This window comes from Equus asinus, chromosome 1 (genome assembly GCF_041296235.1).
Source record: "Equus asinus isolate D_3611 breed Donkey chromosome 1, EquAss-T2T_v2, whole genome shotgun sequence".
Lineage (NCBI taxonomy): Eukaryota > Metazoa > Chordata > Mammalia > Perissodactyla > Equidae > Equus > Equus asinus.
This window is the reverse complement of record NC_091790.1, coordinates 111,258,287-111,279,745: the sequence shown is the minus strand read 5'-3', so window position 1 is coordinate 111,279,745 and position 21,459 is coordinate 111,258,287. Positions and strand designations below refer to the sequence as shown.

General features: G+C 38.7%; 1 protein-coding gene across 22 annotated transcripts in view; it reads right to left on the bottom strand.

The window, feature by feature from the left end:
* The window catches only part of ORC5 (origin recognition complex subunit 5), a 133,259-nt gene that overhangs the window by 72,426 nt on the left and 39,374 nt on the right, over positions 1 to 21,459 (bottom strand). For 11 of the 22 annotated variants that reach the window (XR_011502180.1, XR_011502183.1, XM_014831913.3 and 8 more), the window contains one exon: positions 14,912 to 15,022. Coding sequence is in view for 17 of the 22 variants with exons in the window: in XM_014831913.3 (XP_014687399.1) it covers positions 14,912 to 15,022 (111 nt within the window). In the remaining 5 variants the exon portion in view is untranslated. Of the gene's footprint in view, positions 1 to 3,173; positions 3,291 to 8,439; positions 9,225 to 12,281; positions 12,574 to 14,911; positions 15,023 to 21,459 lie in introns of those variants that run through there. The other 11 variants (XR_011502174.1, XR_011502175.1, XR_011502177.1 and 8 more) reach the window with 3 other exon arrangements.

Below are 21,459 nucleotides of genomic sequence, written 5' to 3'. Positions count from 1 at the left end.
GTAAGGTTCTAGTTTCAGCAAAGAAGAATAAATTGAAATATTTTGCAGCCAGTAAAATTAATGTCTTAAAAGGGTTTAAACTTTGTCAGGAAAAAGCTCTCAATAATAACGATAAAATATATTCTGAAATATTTTTTAGCGCTGTCTAGTTCACAGAAGGCTTCTCATGCAATTGAGCTTTGAATGACCCTGGAACACATTTCGTAAACAAATACTAACAAAGAGCCTAGACAGAAGGGTTAGAAAGAAGAAAATATCTTTTAAAAAATAATACTTTTGGTCCGGTCAAGATGGCATAGATTCATACTTACTGTTCTTCCATGTTAAGGACCACTATAAACCCTGGAAATAACATAAAAGACAACCAAAAAAGGACTCTGAAAGGTGCAAAGAGCAAGGTCCGCTGCTTAGGGGCCCAGGACGAGAGCAACAACGCAGACGCAGGGAAGGGGTCTTCTGACTCCCCACCCAACAGCACGAGGTGACCAGGCCCAGCGTGCCCTAGTCCCCAGGCCAGAACAGAAAGCTACCCAGGTGGGCTTATTTCTCCCCTGAACGGAACAAGAGTCCTGCCCAAAAACCTGGCCATTGTGGATCCTACATCTGACAAATCTATCCTCATGAATGAAGTAGAAGTAAAGACATTCTCCAATGAGGAAAAACTAAAGAATTTGTCCTTTAAAGCACACCTTTAAAGCATGGCTGAAGAAGTTCTTCAAAGAAAAAGGAAATGATAGAAGAAGGAACCTTGAGCATCAAAAAGGGAGAAAGAACAACAGAAAGAGTGGAAAAATGAATAAAATAGACTATCTCCTCATGAGTTTTCTAAACCATATTTGATTAAAAACTAACACCATTTGATCCTCAAGACAATGGTATTCAAAAAGTGGAAGCAAGGTTACCATACTTCACTGGAAGAGTAAAACATCGACACCACTTATAAAACTAAACCTGCAATTACCACATTGCCCAGCAACTGCACCACTGGACATTCACCCCAGAGAACGGCCTGTTCACACCAAAACCTGTACATGAATCTTTGCAGTAGCTTTATCTGTAACAGCCAAAAAAGGGAAAGAGCCCAGATGTCCTTCAGTCAGTGAATGGTTAAACAAACTGCGGCACATCCATACTACGGAATACTACTCAGCAATAAAAAAGAATGAACTATTGACACATGCAACAATTTGGATGAATCTCCAAGGAATTAACTATGCTCAGTGAAAAAAGCCAATCTCAAAGTTACATACTGCATAATTCTGTTTATACAAATCCTTAGAACGCCAAAATGTTAGAGGTGGAGACTAGTGGTTGCCAGGGGCTGGGGGAGTGGGTGGGAGGGAGCTGGGTGTGGTTATAAGAGGAAGGGTCCTTGTGATAATGGAGCTGGTCTGTATCTTGACTTTGGTGGTGAATAAATAAATCTACACTAGATAAAATTTCACATAACCAAATACGCACAGACATACACAAAAATGAATACATGCGAAAGTGGGAAATTTGATTAAGATCAGTGGAGTGCATCAATGTCGATCTCCTGGTTGTGATATGGTACTAGTTTTGCAACTGGAAACTGGGTAAAGGGTACACAGGAAGAAAGAGTCCTTATTACTTCTCACAACTGCACGTGAATCTATAATTACCTCAAAAAAAGGTTTAATTAAAAAATAAACAGACTGACGAAATACACAAAATGTAGAGAGCTTTGAGAAAGAACTTATAAACTGCCAGAATAAATTGTCTCTCAGAATACTTAAGGACCTATAGAGCAGCTACTTAAGTCTGCTCGTAGAAATGAAAATACTTTTTCTACCCTTATTACAGGGATTTTAAAGAAATTACCTGATAAAACACTGTTCAAAGTGGGTAAATTTGAGAATGTTAATTATTTCAATATTGATAGGCCACTGAAGTGAGGCTATACAGGTTTTAAAAAGTTTATAGATTGTGGATTTTCCTGCTGAAAGCCAGATAATTAGTTGTGGCTTGTGGTTCAGCTGCGAGGATTTGCAGCTGCTGATTTCACGCTGCGAGCCCATCGAGGGCTCACAAAGTTGCTCCACACCTGTGGCCAGTAGAACTTATGACCCCCTCCAGCGCACAGGAGGATTACAGCAAAACTGCTATCACATAAATCCCAACCTGAGGGCTCTCCATGTTCCCAAATTCCACCTCTTACTTCTAGGTTTAAAAACAGTGAAAGTTTTGTTTTGTGTGGGGGCTATAAAAACCAACTGCACTTCCAACTTATTAAAAGCTGACATGTTTCCATGTAAAAATTACTACAAAATAAAATTCTGAGCTAGCCCACCAGGACTGGAAAACTTGGAGATCAATGCCTCACTTTACGCACAAGAAAACCCACATCATAAAGGATGACAGGCATTATCAGAGCCCCGGCAGTCACCCCACACAAACTACTACGTTGGGGCACTTTAGCAGATGTTCCCAATTATTTAATACAAAAGTCCAAACGAAAAAGAACACAGCAAATGTACCATGCTAGAGGTCGACTAGAAACATTTTAGAGTTGTAACAACAAATTTTAAATTAAAGACAATCTTAAGAATATTTAACATTTTAAAAATGTTTAGCCAAAATGATGCCTCATTTTGGATACTGACGAATAAGAGAAGGTGGTTTGCCAAGACTACCACTGCTGCAATAAGGAGCCCAGTCAGTGCTTTTATCTCTTCTACTGCGCTTCAAAATTCCTGAGGAGGACACACATGTAACCCGGCATGCACGCCTTCCCACAGGATCTAGTAGAGCATGTGGACAAAACCTGACAGGGGAAAAAAGAGCTTTGGGATCAAGTTAACATCAGTGACCACGGGTAATTAGTGGTATAGGAACTGGAACTTGTTATTGAGTCCAGGCTCTATAGACGAGATCTAGACATTGACAGATCTGTAACTACCACTGTACTAGGCACTTCAGTTTCTTCAGTCCTCACAACGACCCAGCCACGAGTTAGGTACTACAAATAACCCTTATTTTCCAGATAAGGAAACAACTTCAGAGAGCTTAGGAAATCTTCAAGGTCACTGAGCTAAGAGTGGTAAGAGCAACACTGGATTTGAACCCCATCTGAATCCACAGCCCACATTGCTTACACTACCCCAAAAGGGGGCTGCAGAATACAGAGAAGAGATCACTGTACTGAGACAGACCAAGGGAAGCTCCAAGAAGGCAGTGGGAAGGAAAGTACGACGACAACTCAGAAAGCATTCCGCACTGCAAGGGGCACCATGAGGACGCTGGAGGTCAGAAACCCAGCAGCGGAGGCACTGCAGAAAGAACAGAGAGAAACACTTCAATGTGACTGCAGCAAAAAGAATCAAGAAGTTATCTCAACAGGCAACCGGCCTGCCCCAGGGCCACAGGTAACAGCCTGGAGAAGGAACCATCAAGAATCCTGTGAACAAAAGGACCAGGTGTGAGCGGTGTGACGCCACCAAAGTAAACTTAACGTGGAATTTATTAACCTAATGACATGTTAGCTTTTTATAAATCAGACTGCATATTATATTAGACATAAAATCACTATTTTTAAGGTTTTTGAAAAGATAACTTAAGGTGGGGGGAAAAGCACGATTTCTTAAAATCTGAAATTATTAGACAACATTGAAAATGGTATCTCAAAGTAAAATTTCTTACACATTTGTGGATTAAAGATCATTTACAAAAAAATTCACCACCATAAATCACACAAAATATATAATAAATTAAAAGTTAGGGTAAACAATACAATTTTAAAAAGCAAAGGTAATGAAAAGATCTTTCCTAAAATATTGAAATCATTTTCAGAAAAGAAATATTTTAAGTAAGTAAATTTAAATTTCTGTGGGGAAATTATTACTCCCCTTCTTGGTTTCTATTACTTATGAAGACATATTTTTTTGCCAATAATTTTCAGATTTTTTGGAAGTATATACTGTTTTCTACAGCTGCTTTTCTTATCTCTTGTGTCAAGTTCAAATTCAAACAAATGAAATTCAATTGAATAAAAAAGTAGTCTAGGGGACAAATTTTCTTTTTCAAAGTGAGGATTTAGATTCTGTGCTAGGAAATACACAATAAAGTTGCTTTTTTAAAAAAGCTGTACTAAAAGTTAGCCACTTTAATTTTTACTCATACATTTCCATTGATCCTTTTCTTCAAAATAATAATTCTGGTTTTAGTCCTTGGTTTAAAAATAAACAGAACTGCTAAAAATCTAAAGCATCTTGCTATCAGAGAACAATATTTCCCTAGCTTTCATGTATTAGCAGCATATTGACACTAATTAAAGGATTTTATTTTACTTTAGCTTAAAATAATCAAACTACCTAATTCAAAAGCCAAAGTATATATTTTTTTCCCTCTGATTAGCTCCTGTGTCATCACTGAGGCATTCACAAAGAAAAATAAAAAATGCAAACCTACTTATCCATACATAGAACCTTTTAAAATTTACCTCTTTAGTGGGGCCATACACTATTTGCTTAGTTAATCTTTGCTCTGTGTACTGTTAGGGTCTTTGTTCTCATCCACGTAGGGGATGAGCGGATCACTTATGTCCTAACAATGGGAGCTCATGTACCACAGGGAGGATTTTTTTTTCTTAATCTGAGAGGCAGTCACTAACAAGCTTCAGCTGGAAGTGCTTGATGTTAAAACAGTGTGAACCTGTTCCTAGGCTAATAAAGTAGGTTCTTTCTGCCAACAAAAGGAAATCAATTTACAACTGTAATTAATTTTTAACACGCTCATTATTTTTATACTTTCATAGGTTGGTATATATGTCAATTGATTTGTGAAACACCCTATGCTGCTTGTCCTGCAAGAGCTTTACAACCTGAAACATATTAAATTATTTAAATAAAGAACTTAACGTGTGATATGTTGGTGTATGAGGGCCACACAACCCAACAAGCCCCACATTTGATCTGATTTCAGGCGACGTGATAATTCACGAGCATGTGGCACTGACCAAGAGACTTCAACCATCATTTCTACAGACACAAGGTAGTGGTGATGCACGCAGCAATGGAAGAGAGAGGCAAACGCTGTCAAAGGTGTGCATCTTAAAATCATCGCCATGAATTTATATTTCCAAAAAAAGGGCAGGTAGTGGACTGCTAGTCTTCAACTATTCTCAGATAAACAAAAAGTGGCAAGTGTTTATACACAGAGGAACTAAGCGTCTCTAATATCTCGAACTTTTTAGCAGACAAATGACTGCGCATTTTTTGTATCCAGGAAGACCTTAACTGCACACCTGGGAGAATGGGGAGTCATTCACTCATTGGGTGAACCCCACATTCAAGGCACTGTGCAAGAGAGACAAAAACGAAGACAAGGTCTATGCCCTAAAGGTATTCAAGGCAGCGGGGGAGACAAACATATAATAAAATGATAATGGCACAACATGACTGCTATGCCAGTGATACATATAAATGCAATTCCCTGATTTTAGAGAAGGAAATGACTAATTAGGGAGGGAGGCAAAAAGCTGGGTTTACTGAGAAATGGCATTTGAGGGGGGTGGGCCACGAGGTATAAAAGACAGCTCAGCAGTGGTAGGGGGACAGCACAGGAAACAGTACCACAGGAAAAACCGGCGTGCTTCCAGGGAGGAAACAGCTTCTCGTCAACAGGGTCCAGGGTGAACGAAGGAAGGGACAGAAAATGGAGCTGGTCTGTGAGGGGCCTTTTAAGAAATGCTACGGAATGCAATGCAGACTTGGTTCTGCAAACGATGTAACTCACTAAACAAGTGTAAGCAGGAAAATAAGACCATGTTTATTTTTTAAGATTTATGCTGACGACGGCATGGAGGGTGAACTCAGAAGTGGTAAAGGAAGGCCACTTAGGATGCTGGGCAATGGTCTAAGAAATAACAAAGCTATGGACTGACAACAGTGGCAGCAGGGGTGGGAAGAAAGGAATAAGTTCAAGAGACTCTTGTATTTAGAGAGAAAAACAGACTGGACTTGTTGACCAACTAAATGGAATAAAAACAAAAGAGAGGGTTCAGAGAATATTTCTCCATGTAACTAAAAACTAGAAACTGTCTATTATCTGTCTTTGTTTTCCTAGCACCTAACACTGCGCATGCCGCGAAGTATGTGCTTAGTAAAGGATGAATGAATGAATGATGAGTTCTGAAATCTAGGTAAGGCAGAAATAGCACAGGAAACGGTTTAGGAAATAGCTTGGTTTTGGATATATCAGTGCGTGATGGAGACGGCACATTCAGGTATGACTGATCAGCTGGCAATCTGGGCCCAGAGCTGGAGGATAAGGGCAAAAATACAGAATTCAAAAGTCATCGATGTACGCATAGCATTTGAAGCCAGGGGAGTAGATAAGACAGTTCTGGGTAAACCTGTTCCCTTTCTTATTCCTAACTCTGGAAGCATGATTACTTCCTATTAAGAATTCAACTCTCTCCCACCATTCAGAGTGCCCAAGGTGAGGGGGCAGTGAGGTTCTAGAGGCAACTTGGGACTGAAGACGCTAAGTTCTCATCCAGGGGAAAGGACAGGACTTTTCTGTCACACCAGCTAATGAAATGTCTACGTACAGGCAGGTGAGGCCAATCTCCTCCAAAGGACTCCAATTAGTTGTTGGCTGATAAAGACAATCTCTCATTGGAAACCTCCTTAAGCATCAACACTTTTTTTTTTTTTTGAGGAAGATTAGCCCTGAGCTAACTACTGCCAGTCTTCCTCTTTTCGCTGAGGAAGGCTGGTCCTGAGCTAACATCCGTGCCCATCTTCCTCTACTTTATATGTGGGACGCCTACCACAGCGTGGCGTGCCAAGCGATGCCATGTCCACACCCGGGATCCAAATCAGTGAACCCCGGGCCACTGAAGCGGAACGTGCGAACTTAACCACAGCGTCACGGGGCCGGCCCCTCATCAACATTGCTTTTAACCATCTTTGCATAGAGTATTTTAAAGGGTAGCACACATTTCCATACTGTAAATTTTTCCTAATCATTTACTTCCTAACTTGTTCTTCTTAAAACTCCTTTTCTCGTTAAGGCAGTCTAGTCATACAGGCCTACCTAAGGTCTGCATTTACCATACAGTCACTCTATTAATAGCACAGATTTTCCTCAACAGGCATGTGCAAGCACAGATCCATACAAACTTTATTTGTGTGCTTTCAGCACAAAACGTGCCAAATCAAATCAAATTTATTGCTGTTGAATATATTTCCCCAAAAAATGTAAATGAAGGGTATATATTTGGTATATTTATTAGAAGCAAGGCTAGGCTCTGAGAAAGGTAGTTATAAAATATTGTCTACAAAAATAAGGTGGCAACGTATTCTTTTACTCAAAAGTTGAAAGCATAATTTATGCAGTTTTTTTATCCCTTAGGCAGTATTTTACACATCATCCTTGAGCAATGGTTCCATTTTTCCAGAGTTCAGTAAAAATGCCAACTGCTGGGCTGATACGTCCACAAAGGCAAAGTGGTTACACCGAAGAAATTTAAAACCAGATGTAGGGAAGAGAGGAGAAGAGGAGGGGTGAACACTATTCTTTTACAAATGGAAACAAGAAAGACAACCTTTCACCCCTGGGCAAGAGAGTGAAATATACCGCGCTTTTTATTCTCCTCGGCCATGATTAGTATTAGTATTCCCTGGAACAATAGCGCAGGTGGTGAAAACCACAGATCAGCTTCACTCTTTTCAAATGTGAAGCATCCCAAAACAGTTTTTAAAAAATCTCCTGAACGAGGCACGCACTGCAGAGCGGTCTGACGGCAGAACAGTCATACGTGCCCCCCAGGGCAGCAGGAGAGCTGAGAACCTAATTTACGGTACCAGCAGGCACCGAGCGGCATGGCGCTAAGACTCTCCCCCGAGAGGGCAGGGCCCGCCCGGGTCACACAGCACCCTGCCGACCTATTCATCAGAGAGCAGGCAGCAAGTAAGGCTCCTTTACCATCTTTGGGACGGAATGCCTCACTGCCTCAGTTGTGGTTTAAAAAAAAAATTAAGGTTATTAGAAAATGTTAGCATTCAAGATATCTTCTGTGATTTAGATAATTTACCTTAATAGCACCAAGTACGTCAGTTGTATGTCACAGAGACACTGGAACGCGGGCACAAGTCAAATGAAGCACAGAGAAGCTACAAAGGAGCTTTTCACATTTTCTAACACTCTAGTACCCAGGGAATTTGTTTTTAGGAAAACTGTCCCTTTTCGTTCACCAGCTTCAATATCTATATAAATAATCCTCATACCCGAATCACTTAATATAAATATCTTATTTTAGGAAGTTATACTTTAGGTTTAAAAGGTTCAAATTCTCCCCTAATCCATATATGCATTGGACAGTACTCCACCAACTATGATTTCTGAGGTTGTGACTAGCATTCAATAAAATTACTTTTTTTAAGAAATATAAATCAAACAACCACAATATTATGCAATATGCAAACTAATTTTTTAAGGTAAAGAGGTTTTATAAGTCTATAAAATTATTATATTTGGTTAAAGTTTGGTTAGAAATCCATAAAAGTAGTTTAAAATAGTATATATAGAAGAATGACACAATAACTTTTAATCATAAAGTATTTGAAATACAGTCATGCAACATTTTTAAGAAAAGTCACTTAGTTTACAATAGGCCACGCAGAATACACTATTTATTTGTCCACAACTTAACAAGTTCCAAGTCTTAACTGAGACTGTTCCATAACAATGTCATAATGAAATTTAATCAGGTTATTAAATTTACTAAAATGTCCATAACTAAACTAAATTTAGTCATGACATAGGTATCAAACAATCGCGCTTCACAGCGCTAAGTTCAAGGCATGTCAGGAGGAAGCACCCAACAAACAGCTTTGTTATTTTGCCTGGAAGAAGACACTTAAATACCTACATTACCAAATATCAGTGACTACTGAAGTGAAAAACCCTGTTTTTACACAGTCACTTTAAGTATTAGTTTCCACATTTAAGTATTTAAGTAGTAAATACTTGGTAGTGGTGCCTTCAGCATGTCTGTCCTCCCAGTAAAAACACACACATACACCATTAACTCCACTCCAGGACCAGCTCGAATCTGGCACCCGCCCCAAGCACAGGTGACGGGCAGTGGAAGCCACAGACTGACCATAAGGTCTGAGGGCAGCAACTGCATTTGCTTGACTTCTGCATTCTCTTTATCCAACACAGTGCCTAGAACACAGCAGGCCCCGAATAAATATCTGTTAAACGAAATTTTAAGCAGAGAAAGAAAAATTTAATTCCAATCAATACTGACTTTGAATTGGAAGCTTGAATTAGATTCAAATACTTTTATTCTTAAGCATTTGTTAATATGAATAAAATCCCTTCTTCACATTAGAAAACTGAAAATTATATAAATTTTCTATACATCTACCTCTAGTTGAAGAAAAATGCCAAAACTCTGTTTTTGGTTGAACAAAATGCTAGCTGCCCTGACAGCTGAGCAAAAATATCTTCCTGCAGCAATGATAAATTAGAGACAAAGCATCTGCTTCAAAAAACTCTCAGATAAAATAACTAAATTATTCTGCTTTCTGACGATAAATTCATTTGGAAAATATACAAATGATTAGTTTAAACATATCCTGTATAGCTCATAAACCAACAACTAAATGAGTAGAAAGCTAAGGTTACCTAAACGCTACTAGTTAATGCAACTCTTGTGGAAAAAGACCAAGCTGATTCATGAGAACAAATCTAAGTCCGAATATATTCCAGTATATAGTATCATCATGTGCTCAAAAGCTGAGAAAACAGAAATGAAAATGGCTATTTTTGAAAAAATATATTTGTATGTTACTCTCTACTCCCAAATGCTCTTTATTTATACGCTTATAAATGAAAATAAATTTACAAGGACATTCTAATTTAAATTGTTTTCTTATTAAATTATGCACAACTAAATATGAAACCATTCAGAAATTAGATATTAATTACTGAAAAAATGCAACTCGTCAATATGGCACATAGAACTATTTTTTAAAAGAACTATGCTCCTTTTCTTATCTTTTAGCTCTTTCTTGATATTAATTCTGAGTACATTGTTTCTTATAATTACTAAGAAAATAACTATATTACTTTAAACCTTCTAAATTTAGAATTACAGTGAACTATCTTCAAAAATAATTTTTCAAAATGCTAACTTATAAGATCAATGATAATAGGTGATATAAATGCATATGTGTAACTGAATATTAATTTTTAAAGATAATTTTCCTTTTAAAAGTCACTTTAGAAACCTGTCCCAATAATTTTAGAAATAATCTCTTCAGCAATTTTGTCCTCTGGGAAAAGTTAAAGCAACATGGCTTAACATTTTAAAGTGGGTGACACAGCTGATAATCTTAAACAACTGGACTCCTACTGCCTTCCCACAACTAGGAGAGGATGGAGGGGACGGGCAAGGACAAGGAGAAGACAGAGAAACACCAACGACGAGATTGTTCAAGGATTTGTAGACAGATTGGCATTTTCTTCAAGACAAAAAAAGACAAAATAAAAAAGGATAAGCTGCTTTTAATAGACTTCCGAAAAAAAGACAATTCAACAGTATTTCTCTTAAAGATAAATGGTGTTCAAAAGCATAACTGATTAAATTTTGAAGATAATATCTATGAACTTTACCATTTCTTGCATATCAATGGTTTAGTTTATCCATTCTCTCCATGCTGAGAGAAGAAGAGAATGAAAACACCAGAATTACTGCTTAGTCATTCATAAAGTTCAGGTCACATTTATTTTGTTTCAATGAAATTTTTTAAATGACCCATGATTGTAACTGCAAAATTATACTAAAATTGGATAAGGATAAAATTATCTTAAAAATCTAAGAAAAACTTAAAAGCCATATTTCAGTTCAATAAATCTAAGCATAACCTAATGTAAAATGTTAAACGTGTTATTATTCTTTTTAATTTTTTATGAGACTAAAAAGTTAATAAGAATTTTATCTAAAATTTAATGAAGAATAACAAAATTCAGAATACCAAATACGATATATTACTATTACTCATACTATTATGAATTTATTATTCTCAATTGGAATTTTAATAACTTTAAAGATTCCTTAAGCTACTAATTTTTTCTTTTTGCTTTTTGCTGAGGAAGATTGGCCCTAAGCTAAGCTCTGTTGCCAATCTTCTTCTTGTTTTTTTCTTTTCCTCCCCAAAGCTCCAGTACATAGTTGTATATCCTAGTTGTAGGTCATTCTAGTTCTTCTACTTGGGAAGACGCCACAGTATGGCTTGATGAGCAGCACATGGGTCCACCAAAGCTGAGCATGCGAACTTAACTACTTGGCCATGGGGCCGGTTCCCTTAGGCTACTATTTTTACAACTTTACTATAGAACAGATTTAAATAGACTTAAATGAATGAGATGGAAATAAACTTTTGCTTCAAGAGAATTCTGAATGTATATACCACATTAGATCGATTTATATGTGAAAAATTACAGAGAATTAGGTAACTGGTAAATCAAGCTATAAAAATAACACATTACTATAAAATAAATTCTAAAACAGTTGCATGTAGACTAAATGAACAGAAAAATAATACATTATCATCTCATATGGACATATTACAACCAATAAAAAGCAATTTCGTTCCAGGTGGAAAATACTCATGCAACACAATTCCTCACCAATTTTATTTACATTTTCATGAAAGTGTACACAGGCGCGCACACTCACACACACATCGTTAAGTATCTTCAGGCAATTTTATTTGTATTCAAATAAACCAACATGTTAAACTAACAAACAGCTTTCTCTAAATACCAAAGACAACACTAACAAGTAAAAGCTGTTTTCCTAGTTCATTTTAAAGCTGGAATGCAACAATACTACCATCTAGTGTTCATATCAAATTAGCACTTTCAATACAAAGGTCATATTTTTATTTTGCACTTAAAAAACTGAGTGTGCACAGGTTAAATACAAATTGTCATTCCTATTGGTAAGAGTATAGTTTCGATGGATGAAGAAAAGGGGAAAAATAGAAAAAGTCACTGGGAGTTAACGGGAAGAAAAAACATACAAGGCACGTGGGAGAAACATCGTTCTTTCAGATGCGATTTCTGCCACATTTTGTTCTTAAACATGGTATATACATTACTGATTTTCTTGGATACTTTATTGACCTAGCAAATGGAAAGATCCATTCTTTAGGGCTGGATGCATCTCCCTTTGTACCCCCCATCCTTTGTATCCCAAATGGGAATCAATGATTTCACATCAAATGAACATAAATTCATTTACAGCAATGTTTTAAATATACAAAATTTATCATTTTGATTATTGCTCATGAGAAGAGATAAATAAAATGACTGAGGTTGTTAAGGTTGACAAGAATTTAACTTCATTAAGAAATAAAGAGGGGCCAGCCCCATGGTGTAGTGGTTGAATTCATGTGCTCCACCTTGGCAGCCCAGGGTTTGTGGGTTTGGATCCCGGGTGTGGACCTCCACACTGCTCATCAAGCCATGCTGTGCCAGCATCCCACATACAAAACAGAGGAAGACTGGCACAGATGTTAGCTCAGGGACAATCTTCCTCAAGCAAAAATAGAAAGAAAGAAAGAGGAAGATTAGCAATGGATGTTAGCTTGGGCCAATCTTCCTCACCAAAAAAAAAAAAGAAAGAAAGAAAGAAAAGAGGATACATCTTGGGCCAAATTGTTTCTTAATCACATTATAGACATTGTTGAAGGCATAAAGACTGGTGTCACTGTTCATCTATCATCAGAGCAGCTGGTAGATCCCTAAATCAGAACCCTCTCGTTGTTCTTGATTGTCTATCCCTATAAACCCAGACTCACTGCTGGGAAATGCTCCACCAACGTAAGCCAGAAGACGTGAGGAACCAAGAGCAAGGTGTCAGGGGTGGTGGTGGCAGTACTCCCACCACATCACAACTACAATGACTGCCACCACTGCACCCTAACCTCAACTTTCAACTAAGCCGGTGTGACAGTTCACAACTGTGTCTTGCTTTTTCCTGGTCCCAGACCTTTGGTCATATTATCATGCCTTCCTAAATCTCTAACCTAACTAAATTCTGTCCACTGGAAATAAGATCTCAGCTAATTTGACCTATTATTTTCCTTTTTTTATTTACCTATTTTCTGACTTTTGTATAAGGGAAATGCGTGCTATGTAAATCAGAAATATTCAAAGGAAAAGAATCCCACTGTTTCTCCACAGCCCGGCCCACTTTCCACGTCCCCTGTGATGCCTCCTCTCCTCCTGCCCACCCAGAGGTCGCCTCTGCTCTACACTTCCCAGCAGCACTATCTGGCCTTCCTTTACAGCCTCACCATATTATGTCCATGTACATGTTTTATCCCCCAGAATAAATCAGAAGCCCTCTCAAAGAAAAAAAAGACATCTATGACCCTTTGTGTCGTCGCCCACAAAAGTAACTCCGGGGCACCTGAGAAGTCCAATCACGTGTGACGCAAACGCTGTGTGCTCTGTGCAGAAGCACCGTCTGCTTCACTGCCCCAGGCTTTACTCTCCAGACTCACTCGTCTCACACGAGAAAGTCACTTAACCTCTCTGAGGCTCCTTCCTTCCAAGAGAGACCCTAACACCTGCTGTCTACTTCACAGTTACTGCCATAGCAAAAGCAAAACAGAAAGCGCATGCATTATACGGAGACAGCTATTAACAAAACGTATAGTTCGATTAAAAACTACTTTAATTTCAGGACAATCCATTTAAAAAAAATATATATGGAAAAAACACCCCCGTACTACAAATTAAAACTGAATTAGATTTTTTAAATTATCAGCATTAAGGCTACCAATCTACCTATCCATCCAGCCAGTTATTTATATAACCTAACGAGTGACTAGACCAGCTTTCTTCCAGAACACAATGAATAGGTGTAATTTTCTATAAATGCTGACTTTATACAAGTCATCTAACTTCAACGTTGAGAACACTGAGAGCACAGCTAGTTTGGTTCTCAAAGACTTCTTTAAATGAAGAGTTAAGTTGCCACCACACATTACATTACAAAGTCATCCATTCAGGGACCAAATTCATTTGCAGTGAATTAAAATGAAAATGCTATCACTTAAATATTTCTCAACCTAAAAACATACACATAAAACAAAACGCTCATTGCAACATCTGTGGTGACTTTGCTTTTCAAGAAATACTAGTGACATTATTTGCTTTTTCTTCTATCCCTTCATACCATGTGCTGAGTATTGTTTTTATGGACCATTTAAGAAACCTACTGCGACTACATTTTTAATAAATAGGTTTTTCTTAAAATATCAACTAAAAAAAAAAGAACCTTAACTACTTTATTAAGGAAAAGTCACGTTTCCTATTTTTATGCTACTGCTGCCATCTAGTGAAAATTTTGAGAACTTAATCATTCTGGAAAATAGAGGGTATGCATTTTAAAAAATCAAAGTATACATACCAAAGTATTTAAATCTGCAAAGTATACATACAAGGAAAAAGGATGTTATAGATTACTTTCTTACAAATAATTAAAATAAATTTTTTTCATTAAATTATATTTCAATATTGTAATTCATCAATTCAATTATGAAGCCACTTTTTAATTTAACCAGCAAAATAATTATGATCATTTAATTTAAAAATTCCTTTACTGAAAAATGAAAAATAATCCAGAAACATCAGGTTGTTTTGTCATCAAATTATAGCTGTAAATATATTCAAATTCAGTGACTCTCGAAGATTCTATACCTGGAATTTCAATTCCTTACCAAGAACATTGTCATTATAATAGTTAAAATAGGAGTATGTGCTGACCAAAAATCTAAACGCCTGGAACTCTAGGAACCATACTGTCTGAGGAATGCCACAAAGACAAAGGTGATATATAATCACCCAGCATTAAGCTTACCTGGGAAAAGATATTTGCTGTCGCAGCAACTCTGCTGTCCACGATACTATATAATATTGCTAATAATCTGTCCAGCGGAAACGGTTTTGGTCCAAGGAGATGATTGCTTGTCTGCAAGAAAAAAGAAGATAGATTTTCTTCTCATAGCTGAACACTCACTTCCTGTATGACAAACTCCCAATAACGATATATCTACACTGTACATAGTTCCCCGAAGATGCCAAGAAATCCAACTTGCAGTCTCTACGTTAAAACTTGAACTGATATGATCACGATTTATCTTTTAACACTTTCTTCAAGATGTTCTGACCTGGCATTAACAATTATTAATTAAAGAAAAGAACTCACAAGTCACCAGCCTAGTCCTGAACACTACCCATTTCGCTGTTGTAACAGGATGACTTAGCCAAGTCATTTGCCCAGACGGTGCACAGCCCAAACCAGGGTGCAGGTCCTAACTCACTCCTCACTGCTCACCATTCCTCTTTGTGCCCCTGCCTGGAAAATGTATTGTTCAACCTTAATCATTCTAAAAAGATCCGTTATAGCAAAAGCTAGCTTAGTAAACTCGGAGAATGTTTTATCATTTGTGAATAAGCTGTCAGCCTGAAACAATACAAAATTTATTTAAAAAATTAAGAAATTGTAAAATTTCCATAGCTGTATGAAAAGTCGTACAGTACAATTACTTGCCATTAGAAAACTGCAGTGCTCCAAGTCCATTCTACTAGATAATTTTAGTAGCAAAGTACGATTTTAAGGACTCTATAATAGCAAAGGCAAATAAAATGGGAAACTATTTCTTAAAATGAGTGAATGTAAAGAAAAACACCTACTCAGAGTTACAAAATGAAGTATTTACTTCAGCTACTTATGTCTAAAAGATAGTTTAGAAATCATTTTCCAGGTCTTAAATTTTATTTGCTTTTGTCATTAAACACTTTACACATTTAGAAAAGTATAGAGTTTAATGTAATAAATATCAGTGTACCCACCACCCAATTTTATCAAGCCCAACGTTATGCAGTATGTGCAGACACAAAACAGACCACATTACAGGTAAGTGGAGGCTCCCCGCACCCCTCTCACATTCCACTCCCCCTTTTCCTCCCTTGAGGGAACTGCCACCCAGAATTTGGTGTTTTTTCATGAAAAGGTTTTTTATTTTATTTTATTTTTTGGTGAGGAAGATTGGCCCTGAGCAAACATCTGCTGCCAGTCTTCCTCTTTTAGCTTGAGGAGGACTGTCGCTGAGCTAACATCTATGCCAATCTTCATCCATGTTATGTGGGATGCCACTAGTAAAAACTAGCTTAGAAAAACTCAGAGGATGTTTTATAATTTGTGAATAAGCTGTGGCCTGATGAATAGTGCTAGGTCCGCACCCGGGATCCAAACCTGCAAACCCTGGGCCGCCGAAGCAGAGCAAGCAAACCCAACCACTACACCACCGGGCCAGCCCCTCATGATAGGTTTTCTACTAATACTACATATGTATCCATAAGCAATAAACAGCATTGTCTGCATGATCTAAAATCTCATACAAATAACATCATCTTGGACATATCACTCTACCAAATTGCTCTTCTCCTTCAACAGGTTTCTGAAATTCATCCAGATTGATACATGTAGCTCCTGCCCATTTTTAAATACAGAACTCCATTTCATGACAAATCACTATCTGCTTTTAAAAATTCATGACCAATGATACTTTGAAGGCCAATCCCGTACACTTCTTCTCGGGCACGTGTGTGAGTTCCTCTCAGTGGGATGCGAAGCCAAAGTACAAGGCAGGGACAATGTCAAGTGTCTGCCAACACTGTTTCTTCTCGGGCGCACAGGAAGACCACATTTCTCAGTCTCCCCAGCGGGCACCTGGAGGCCATACGACCGAGTTCCAGCCGTGGACCATGGATGAAGTGATGTGAGCTACTTCCAAGCCCGACCTTTCAAACCACTGGGTTCTTTAGTCATCTTTCCCTTTAGTGGCAACTTTGGAGGCCACCATGTTTCACTCGACATCATTACAAGATGACGGAAGGCCACTCAACCCACATTCCATTGTGTCATGAGCGATATAATAAGCCTTTGGTGTGTAAAGCCACAGAGGGTTGGGGGTTTGTTTTATGCTATAGCACAGCCCAGCGTGTCCTGACCAATCAAAGCACACACACATATGCATTGACTTCATTAGATAGTGCCAAAATGCAGAACACACAGGCTCCTACTCCTCCACATCATCACCAACAGCGAGAATCATCAGAGATTTCAGTTCTGCCAACCCGAGAACGTGAAATGATATCTCACTCACTGTTGTTTAAAGCTGCATTTCTCTCATTAGTGAACGAGGCTGATAATCATGTCACATTTGTTAGACACTGAAGCTCCTTTGCATATCATTTAGCCATTAATCTATTGGATTTTTGCCTTTTCTTACTGGTTTGTATGAGTCACTAAAAATTACAGACACTCATCATTTGTCAGTTGTACGAGTTCAAGAACAGCAATCAAGATCACGGTAGCTTTGGAGTCAGAAAGTCCTGGAAGTAGACACTGGTTCTACCATATTAACTATGCAACCTTGGGCAAGTTACTGAATTTCTCTTTAATACTCAGTTTCCTCATCTAGAAAGTGAGGATAACGATAGTCACCCACATTCATCAGGTCACTGTGAAAATTAAATAAGATGATAAACAGAACTTAACAGGGCTTGGCTTGCAGATGCCCAGCAGCTTGTACTGTCATCATCATGATACACTTGTTTATGCGTTTTTTCTTTTCTAGATAAATGCCTTGAAAACAGGAAATGTTTTATTTACCTTCTTATCCCTAGCACTTGGGATGGTTAGTTAAATAAACTAATGGATGAACAGATAACGAATGAATGAAATGTTATTAGAGGGAAGAAAGAAAAAAAATAAAGGTAAATGTTAAGATATCTAAATGGAGTTGGTGTCCCTGTCCTCATTAACAATGAGAAGTGACTTGACGTTAGGAAAATTACCTACATTCCTGAAGTGTTGGGAATAACGTGGGAGGCAATTCAGGTTGAGAGTCCCATTGTGAAAGTTGCTGATTCTTTTCTGATTTTCACTTTTGTTTTTATTGAAAGTGTTCTAGTGGCATGGAGGGCATACGCTATTTACCTTCTTCACTGACCTGGCCTTGTGTGCTACAGATGCAAACTGTTCTCACCTAGAAACGACAGCAAAGTCTGGGAAATCCCTCACTAGATTCACTGGAGCTCATCAGAGAGAGCGAAGGCCTGAGAGAACGGAGAAAGAATCGAAAAAGGGAGCCAAACAAAATACATTTTTGAGGAGATGAAAGAGAATCACAACTGATCTCAAGTTAAATCAAGAAAAATAGAGACAGGAACAGAAACCTAAGAGTTATGGGTATCTAGACCAGAAAAACTAAAACAAACAATTAAAAGAAGTTTCCTGTGGGAAATGGGACTATGGGTCAGGAGAGGAAAAAGACTGTTGCTTTTCCACATAAACTAATTGGCAGGTAATCTCCAACCGCACATATGCATTAGCTGAAGTAAAAAGTAAAATCTTAAAAAATCAGTGTCGGGGCCGGCCCAGTGGGCATAGCAGTTAAGTTTGTGCACTCCCCTTCGGCAGCCCAGGGTTCACTGGTTCGGATCCCGGGCGCAGACCTACACACCGCTCATCAAGCCACGCTGTGGCAGGCGTCCCACATACAAAGTAGAGGAAGATGAGCACAGATGTTAGCTCAGGGCCAGTCCTCCTCAGCAAAAAGAGGAGGATTGGCAGCAGATGTTAGCTCAGGGCTAATCTTCCTCAAAAAAAACAAAAAATCAGTGTCAATTGAGGATATACAGAGAAAAAATTATACAATTGAAGACATATAACAGATTTAAAACAAGTGTTATGATAATTATTGGTGGGGTCTGCTTCTCAATGTTTGATTCCCTGATCAAATCGAGAGCTTCATGAGGGCAGAGACCACAGCTATTTTGTTCTCCACTACACCCATGGCATCTAGCAGAGGGCTTGGCATAAGGTAAACATTCAGTCAAGATTTCAGGAAGAGAGGGAACAAAAACATAAAAAAACAAGTAAGTGTTCACAGGGGGCCTTCAGTTAAGCTCAGACTTTAAAACGATATGAACCGAAGACAAAAGAGACTACTACAAAAGTCAAATCTGTGAGGACAACGTCAGAGGAACTAGAGTTCATCCAGACTTGAGACATCTTCGTGACGTCTGCTCACGTGGTTCCCTCCGTCAAGACTGCCCTTCTCCTAGACTCGGACAAACCCACTCACTCCACAAGGACCGTCTAAAGTGCCAGCTCGTTCACAGTTTCACCCACCAGCACTCATGCATCTCCCTCCTCAAAATTCTTCAATGACTTTCTCTGTCTAAAGAGTAACACCTAAAATTCTTAGCTTTATGTTCCTTCTTTAACTTTCTTCATCCATTCATTCAATGTATTCATCTGTTCAAAAAACACCCACGAAATACCACCAAGTGCTGAGGTACAGAGGTGAAAAGATGGGCTTCCTTCCCTTAAGGAACTGGTGAGTTAGACAATTTGGCCTCAAGTGACTTCTCTCTGAAACTCCCCATATACTCCAGTCAACTATATTTCATTATTTCTTTTATATACCCTACAATTCCTCACCTCTGCTTCTTAGCATACCTCATTTCCTCAACTGGGACATCCTCCTCTCCCATCTCTGCATGCCCAACCCTTACCACTCCTGAGTGCCCACTGAGATGCAAGCCCTACCACAAATCATCCCCTGACCACCCCAGCGAGGAGTACTCTCTCCCATTTATCCTTTAGGACCCAAAGCAGCCACACATATAGAAATAGGGTACACAATCGATGGCCTGCCTATGGTGGAGAGCCTAATCAGAGACGTCCCAGTGGAGGGGCATACTAAAAAACCTTCCCATGCCAAGCAAATGGACTTGGTAAGGATAATTCCCTGCTAAACTCTGGCTCTGTGTGAAGGGAGGAAAAAGCCTTCGCTGAGAATTTTAACTAGAAGCTGGGGCTAATGCTAACGCGGGGGCATAATCCACAGTATCTTAGTGGTATGGAAACCCCCAGGCTGAGAACTGAATTTCAAATGGTCCCAGGTTACTGGTGTTCCTAAGTGCCCACACAGAAGTAAACGTAAAAGCTTTCTAAAGGAACACCCTCAGGCCTCAAAAACTCCAGAGACTAAGTTCAGCCAACAATCAAAAATAACAAAATGTTCAGGAAACAAGGCATCATGTGCATGAGTCAGCAAAAACAGAAATGTGGGATTAGCCTGACAAGGACTTCTGATACTGGGATATAAGGTGCAGAATATAAAATAGGTATTTTTATGTTAAAGAGAAATATGACTAGGAAAAATATTAAAGTGACCAGACAGACCTGAAATGAACCAGCAAAACTTCTAAAGATTACTGAAATTACAAAGTTGATACAAAGAGCAGAACAGATAAAGCTGAAGAGAAAACTGGAACACAGAACTGAAGAAATCACCAGAACACAGCACACAAAGGGAACGAGGAACGTGAAAGACTCTGAGACAGGGTGGAGAAGGTCTGTCATACGTCTGATCAGTGTCTCAGGAGGACGAACTGGAAAGGCCAACAACCGAGGATTTGCCAGACGTGAATAAAGGCATCATTATTCAAATTCAGGAAGCAAAACTAATCCCAAGTAAAAGGAAACTCAATCCCAGATACACCCCAGTGATACTGTACAAACACCAAAGGGAAAGAAGAGAACCTGAAAGCAGCCACAGGAAACACAGACAGAAGAACAGACCAACGGTAGATTTCCCAGGAGCCACAATAAAGCCAGAAGACAGTAAAGAACGTCTTCAAAGTCCTGAGAACACTCTCAATTTAGAAGTTTAGCCAGTGCAAAACTGTTTTTAGGAAGGAGAGCGAGAAACAAACCACGGCTTCTAGAGTGCAAAGTCGACAGGTCAAATGTCTCCCTCTTCTGAGAAGCAGGGCGGTTCAGACGTACAAGCGGACAGGTGATTCAACAGCCTAAACGCTCGTCTCCCCAACTTCAGCCTCGCCCACAGCCCTCCCTTCCAAGGTACTTAGAGCCTCTAACCCCTAAGCTTGTCCAGACTCCTCAGCTCACATCAGCTTGCTTCGGGGGTTAGGTTTCAGCCTTCCCTGTCTGCTTGGGCACCTGCCTATCCACTACACAAGTCCAAAATTTGCAGGTCTCTCATCTGCCTAGGCCTTAACAGTTTACCTTTCTAATTTCTCCAATGTCATTCTTGTGGGTGTTTCAAAGGGGAAAAGAGGAAAATCATCTGTGTTTAATTAAAAAATTCCAGGGTGATCTTTTTCATCTATTAATTCACTAAAAAAAAAAAAACTGTGTCAACTCACTTTCATCTCTATTACCAGCTCACTGCAACTGAATTCTATCACTGCATTCAAAATAACAAAATACAACCACAACATTATAATGACACCATTATCAATACAAATAACTGCCTATATACAAATGACTAATTATGCATTTATCCACTGCCTGTAGTATCCTAA